Source organism: Hypanus sabinus, chromosome 15 (assembly GCF_030144855.1).
Source record: "Hypanus sabinus isolate sHypSab1 chromosome 15, sHypSab1.hap1, whole genome shotgun sequence".
Lineage (NCBI taxonomy): Eukaryota > Metazoa > Chordata > Chondrichthyes > Myliobatiformes > Dasyatidae > Hypanus > Hypanus sabinus.
The window spans coordinates 19,847,802-19,854,833 of record NC_082720.1 but is presented as its reverse complement, the minus strand read 5'-3'; the positions used below and the strand labels follow the sequence as shown (position 1 = coordinate 19,854,833).

The 7,032-nt window shown below is 42.9% G+C and overlaps 1 protein-coding gene across 1 annotated transcript; it reads right to left on the bottom strand.

Annotated features, from left to right (window-relative positions):
* Window positions 1-2,796: 2,796 nt before the first annotated feature.
* Window positions 2,797-5,110, bottom strand: LOC132405130 (homeobox protein Hox-A7-like). Its single transcript, XM_059989833.1, has 3 exons — window positions 4,632-5,110; window positions 3,900-4,087; window positions 2,797-3,761 (listed from the first exon to the last, which is right to left on the bottom strand). The coding sequence occupies exons 1-3, from the start codon at window positions 4,984-4,986 to the stop codon at window positions 3,597-3,599; spliced, it is 708 nt and encodes a 235-aa protein (XP_059845816.1). The 5' UTR covers window positions 4,987-5,110; the 3' UTR covers window positions 2,797-3,596.
* Between the last annotated feature and the right edge of the window lie 1,922 nt (window positions 5,111-7,032).

Sequence of the window (7,032 nt, the reverse complement as noted above, 5' to 3'; positions counted from 1 at the left end):
GATGGGTGAACAAAGGTTGCCACAAGTTAAGACATGGGTAAAAATTCAGGTTCCAGAGAATAATAAGTAGGCTGACGAGCTGTGCATTGGAAGAGTCAAGTCTGGTTGTACCAAAGACATGATTAGAAGTTCAAAAACAAATGACCAGAGGCATGAGTGGAGTCAAGCAATATATAAAGGTGAAAATTGCAGCTTTTAATGGTATAAAAATACACTGTCATAAATTTGGTCTGGGGGTTAAACACAATATCAACTTCTGGTTCAACCACAGGCCAATACCAGGGAGAAGGCATAAGAAAAATGCAATGATTTTTCAATGCATTGACCTGAAAAATAGAGAATGGACTGTTAAGTCAAACCTGTAATGAACCTGTATGTAGTCTGTTCATCAAATTACACAAATGATATAGAAACATTGAAGAGGATGCAGAGATGATTTACAAGGACAATGACTAAATGCAAGAGTTTACATGTCAGGAAATAGTAAGCAGGGTGGGTCTCTTCTCCTGGAAGAGTAAGGCAGAGGGATAACTGGACAGAGAGCTTTAAAATTTTAAAAGGCTTCAGTAAACTATTGAAAGAGTGTTTCTGCTTCTGGGGAAAACCTTTCAGGCCATCAGTAAAGACGCTCACTTAGGTGTCCTTTAAGGAATTTGAAAGAAACTTCTTTAATTGAAGTGATAATAATATGGAGCTTGCTGTCACAGGATGTGTTGAGGCAATTTACTCTGAAGCATTAAAGGGCAGAGACTAAATAAGTGCATAAAAGAAAGAAGGCAACAGATTAATACACTAATAGGCTGAGAAGATATAAGAAAGTGCAACATTATAAATAGCATGCTTTGGCCAAATGATCTGTTTCTGTGATTGGTATTCTAAGTAATGGATGGCTAGGAATTGAATCTGTATCGACAATAAGTGAATTAATTTGTCTTCCTAGTTTTTTCTTAAGTATTTGTTGGACAAGCTATATGATAATTTGCTAGAAAGTTGGGGGTCTTTAGCATACATATGAAAACTAATACTGTGACCTCTCTAATTCAATACTCTTGAAAGGAATGGTTCTGAAGGAGAGTAGTAGGTTATAGATAAATGGATTTAAGTCAAATCAAGCAAATTAAAGAGATTGGCAGAGGGGCACAGCTGATTCAAACAAGAGTTTGCACGTTCTCCCTGTGACTAAGTGGATCTCCCCAGTTTCCTCCTATATCACAAAGACATGCAGTTTGGTAAAGTAGTTGCCTTATGAAAGTATATTGCTGGTGTGTCAGTGAGAGGTAGAAACTGGAGACAGTTAATAGAAACATGGAGAAAATAAAAAGGAGTTAGTGAAAAGCCAGTGTGAATGGATGCTGGATATACAAGAGAATACAGACTGGAACAACACACAAAGTGGGTCAAACAGCATCCATGGAAAGCAATGGACAGTTGATGTTTCTGTTTGAGACCCTTATTCTAGCTTGCCTTTTTTTGGGGTGGGGACCTTGGACCGCAGGCACCTGGGGCCAGAGTTCAGGAACTGATGGGACCAAAGTCCTGCTTTGTGTGCTGTCTATATTGAGGAGGGGCAGCATGGGACAAAGTACTTGTGAAAGGTCAAGGCTTGATGAGCACCAAAAATTGCAGAAAGTAATGTTGAGATCTTCAGGTGTTCCAGTAGCCAGAGAGGGCCAACTACACAGGGAGCACATTGTGTGTGTTTGGGGGGGAATGGGAGTGGGAAGTGGCGAAGATTTGCTAGATAGGACACAACCTTGTTCATTTTTTGTAGCTGGTTATGTAACACAATGAAAGCCGAAAATAAGGGCAAAAACACCCACTTGATTGTCAGATACAGAATTTTGATCCCAAAACATCAATGATTCCTTTCCTACTCAACTTGTTGAGTTCCTCCAGCAAAATGTTGCATTTGATTGGCATTTTGTTGCATTTGATTGGCATTTTGTTGCATTTACATCAATAACAAGGACTGAATTAATAGCTTTCAGACAAAGGCTAAAAACTTCTAGGCCACAAATACAATCCAACTTTCAGAGACCTTAGTTGCATTCATCTTCCACTGTTACACAGTTCACAATATACTGTCAAGCACTGATGCCATATAAAGCATGCTCATATAATCTTCCATGTGATTTACCAGGGAATAAATCTGGGCTATTATATCAGTAATTACACTGATTAATGTAATGTAGCGGCAGTGTGGAGAGCAGGACCCCTTCCCCAGGGCAGCGGTGGCCACAGCTCGCTGAGCTGGGTAAGTGTCTTCAGGAAAGGCTGGCGTGTGCGAAAACGGAGCCTGACACTGATCGGAAAAAGAAATGAAATCCTGTGATTTGGAGTTCCCACCTATTTCAAAAGACCAGTAATCATTCCACTGCCTAAGAAGAGTGAACTGCCTTAATGACTATCACCTGATACAAATTAAATCTAATGTGACGAACAGCTTGGTTATGGCTAGAATTAACTCCTGCCTGAGCAAGGATCGGAACCGTCTAATATAAGAATCTGATTGCTTTGTTACACGTTTAAAACGGGAAAACCTTCCAAGGTGCTTAACACCCCTGTTAACAAGGCTGGGCTTGTAAATTGAAAATGCCCTAGTTTCTTCCATGTGAAGTACAATTTATGTTTTATTAGAGGAGATTTTGCAGATGAAATCAGGATTTTTACCGAGTATATATGGCATTCGGGTAAAGCAAGGCAAGTGTAGGCAGTGATTAGGGTCTGTATAAATTAATTGCAAAAATACTTCAAATGCTGTACATCTAGAAGGTCATGGACCTGACACAGGGGTTAAACATTTCTCGCGGTGTTGTGGTTGACTTGACTTCTGAGTATTTCCAGCATCTCTTTTATTTAACATTACAGTGTTTTATTGATTCAAGCCATCCATCCTCAAAACAGAAGTTTATCATTTGGCAAGAAAGTTCAAAGATTCTGATCATCATCACTTGCACCAGTTCTGAAACAGAAGGATATGTCCTCAAATTTACCAAGAGCTGGAGCCCCAGCATCCCACCTATCCTCTCATTGGCTAATGTCGATTTGTTCTTGATCTGAAAATCAGTGTCATTGAGGGATATTGAAAAGTGGGAACATCGAGTTCCTACATTCAGTGAATTTTCATGCACCGTCGCTGAATCTGGAGAAATAAGTCTCTTCCCTTGCCGTCTCCAGAGCTCTTTCGTTGCCTTACCCCGCTCGGGGGCTGGTAGAACAGCTGCGCAAAGAGCGACTTCCGATGGATCAGCTACTTTAATTATTGACACCGCCATCGGAACTCTGATAAGATACAATCACATGCGATGACGTTTTAATAACTGTCAATTCCAGTTTATTACCGCAACGTTTGCGCCGCTGGTAAACCCGTCGCATATGGATCCCACAGCGAAAGTCTAAGCAATGTTGGCGAGTGAGGTCAGTCCGTGTTTTATACAATCAGCTTCTCCATAAAACGGAGGGAAAGGTTGACAATGCCATCAGTCTTGTTTAGCAAGTTTTTGTCTTTCGTTATATCATAAAAAAAAACATTACAACTAGGACGCCTTCTAAAGAGCCCCGGAGCCAACGCAACAGATTTAGCAGACCGGGAGCTTCTAGTTTTTGGAGAGATCGCTTGAGAGTCGCTCGGTGGTGGAAACGTCCTCGGCGGCTGCACCTTCGTTCTTGCCTCGGGACTCGCTCCCTGCAGTTTTAACCTGCTGACTTTTTTCGACTTCCTTTTTCCATTTGATCCGCCTGTTCTGGAACCAGACTTTCACCTGTAATAAAGGGTAACACAGAGTTAAAGCAGAGTGCGCTGACTCAATTAGGAGAGGGTGTTGTGGGAGGAGGGATCGCTTTAAAAAGATGGCTTGTGATTTCTAAGATGCTGGGGTTCGCTGAAGCTTTTTGTTTACCTGGAGGACGGTCAATCCCAGGGCGGAAGCCAAGGCCACTCTCTGAGGGCCGATTATATAATGGTGTTTCTTAAACTCGCTCTCCAAGACAGCTAACTGCTCCTGAGTGAAGATAGCCCTGAAACGCTTTGCCTTGCGATCTATCACCGGAATCGAGTGGGTCGTAACAGGCAGGCCGGCTCTCCAGCCTGTATGTGTATGAGAGAGAGAGAGGTTACTATTTCGCAAACATTGGCAACGCTCCGGCGGGCAAAAATAAACTGCAGATGCTGGAAATGTGGAACATGCAGTCCAGATAATAAACGTTTATGTTTCAACACGCAAGATGCTGCAGGAGCTCAGCGGGTTAGGCAGAATCCCTGAAGGAAATGAAGTCGACATTTCTCCACTACCTTATCTGTCGCTCCGGACTGCATTCCCTCGTGTCTCTAGCTAATGTTTTGGGCTGGAGGCCCTTATCAAAGTACAAGGTCTTACACTGAAACGATTAACTATTTCTCATCCGAGATGGTGTCCGATCCCAGCGTTTGTTGGCTGTTATTTCAAAAGTTACACGAATTACGGAGTTTCAAAAATCGTGTCGTTTCATCTCTGACCAATAGTCCATCCAATGATATCCACAGTTGAATCATAAACGGTGCAGGCAGAGTATCAGGGAAAACAATTATAAGATGCGCATATAACAATGTACCCGCCCGCGCCCTTGAATAAGACAGAAGACCAAACGCTTACCTGGACAGTACATATTCCACCACGCGCTGTAAAGCGGCCCTCTGTATCCTGCACCTTGGAAGAGAACGGGATAATTCCCGGGAACAGGATAATCCCCGCACCCAGCCTCGGGATATACGGGTACATGACACACCGAGGGTTGCCTGCGCCCGACCTTCGGGGGAGAATTGGATAGCAGGAACTCAACCGTGAAGGGCCGCTTCTTGACAGGAGACTCCGCCTGGCGTGTGGTGTCCGGACAAGAAGACGGAGCCGGGTGAAGGGCTCGAGGATACGGGATGAAAGCCGGGTACGGAGCTCCGTCCAGGTATCTGGGCTGCATTTCGTGTGGCGGCGACGAAGTTTTTTTTCCCATTGCAATGACGTGAATGAGAGCAGAACTGATCTACAGTCGTTCTTTGGATCATTTATACGCTGCCTAACCCCGCCTTGACCTGTGATATGCAAAGTACTTCCAAGGGCTTTTGTTCTGAATCATCGAAAACTCTCGACGATTGGATTGATGAACTTGTTGAGGATTGTTGCTGGAGAAAAGTGAGGGCTGATGTCAACTACCCCGACGTACAGCAGCAATGCCTCAGAGTTGTCTGAAATTTAAATCCACCCAATTCAACAAATCTGGATTTTTTTAAAAAAAAAGTTAATACCAATAATGATTACAAGGGATTCTGCAGGTGCTGGAAATCTTGAGGAACTGCTGGGAGAACTTGGCATGTCAATCAGCATCTATGGAGAGGGATAAACAGTCGATGGCCCCAGACCCTGATATAAACTCAAAACATCTTGTATGTACAGTATCGCTAAACGGTCGAGGGTGGTGGCAGAACTACCGAATTGCAACAAAAACAAGCTCATCTAATTATTTAGGGGATAAAACTGCAGATGTGGTAAATCAAAGCAGATCTGAGGAAGAGTCTTAGACCTGACAAGTTAACTCTAATTCTCTTTCCGCAGGTCACCAGCCCCGCTCAGTATTTCCAGCATTTCCTGTTTTTACTTGACATATTTAGGATCATCTCTTTTTACCAGTTGTAGCCGGGATGGTGGGGCCGGAAGGCATCCTCTAGTTTACATTATTTCTGTGACGTTCCTGTCGTGTGTCCAGCAATGTGGTTGGGTGCGGAAAGCTGTGGAAACCAATAATGCGTCAGCCTGACTGTAATCCTTTTTTTCCCAGTAAAAACAATACTGAACCGGCCATTTGTTGAACGCATGCTCCCTGCAAACAAAATCTGAGAGAAGATTCAATAAAAATCTTCAATTTTTTTTTTGAAAAGAAGAGATTTTGTTTGATACAAAAACAGCTTCCACTGCCAGTATTAAGTCGAGGTTCAAAGTAAATTTATTATCAAAGTACATATATGTCACCCTGAGAACTGCTTTCTTGAGGGCATACTCAGTAAATCCAAGAACCATAATATAATCATTGAAAAACCACACCCAACAGGACTAACAACCCACCAGTGTGCAAAAGACAAACTGTGCAAATACAAACAAAATAAAGAATTAGTGATGATAAGTAGATAAGCAATAAATATTGGGAACATAAAATGAATGGTCATTAAACATTGAAATGAATTGAATTTATTACTTGCATCCTTCATATACACAAGGAGTAAAAATCTTTACGTCTCTGTCTAAATGTGCAATTTATAATAAATAGTATGTACAACAGGATAGTCAATATAACATAGAAATACAATTGTATCAGCATGAATTAATCGGTCTGATGGCCTGGTGGAAGAAGCTGTCCCTGAGCCTGTTGGTCCTGGCTTTTATGCTGCGGTACCATTTCCCAGATGGTAGCAACTGGAATAGATTCTGGTTGGGGCGACTCGGGTCCCCAATGACCATTCAGGCCCTTTTTACACACCTGTCTTTGTAAATGTCCTGAATAGTGGGAAGTTCACATCTACAGATGCGCTGGGCTGTCCGCACCACTCTCTGCAGAGTCCTGCGATTGAGGGAGGTACAGTTCCCATACCTGGCAGTGATGCAGCCAGTCAGGATGCTCTCAATTGTACCCCTGTAGAAAGTTCTTAGGATTTGGGGTCCCATACCAAATTTCTTCAACCGTCTGAGGTGAAAGAGGTGCTGTTGTGCTTTTTACACCACACAGCTGGTGTGTACAGACCACGTGAGATCCTCGGTGATGTGGATGCTGAGGATTTCAAAGCTGTTCATCCTCTCAACCCCAGACCCATTGACATAAAACAAGGTTACCCTGTCTCCATTCCTCCTGTAGTCCACAACCAGCTCCTTTGTCTTTGCAACATTGAGGGAGAGGTTGTTTTCTTGACACCACTATGTCAGGGCAAATTTAATTAGCAGATTGGAGCTGGGGGTGGCAACAGTCAGGGGTATACAGAGAGTAACAGTTCAGTGATGGGGCTAGTGAAGT

Bases quoted from the DNA above. Each gene is read 5' to 3' on its own strand.
- LOC132405130 (XM_059989833.1), bottom strand. From the start codon at position 4,986: ATGGGAAAAAAAACTTCGTCGCCGCCACACGAAATGCAGCCCAGATAC. The intron at 4,088-4,631 runs GTAAGCGTTTGG...ATACACATACAG, and splicing joins GTGGAATATGTACTGTCCAG to GCTGGAGAGCCGGCCTGCCT. The intron at 3,762-3,899 runs GTAAACAAAAAG...CCTTTATTACAG, and splicing joins TGGGATTGACCGTCCTCCAG to GTGAAAGTCTGGTTCCAGAA.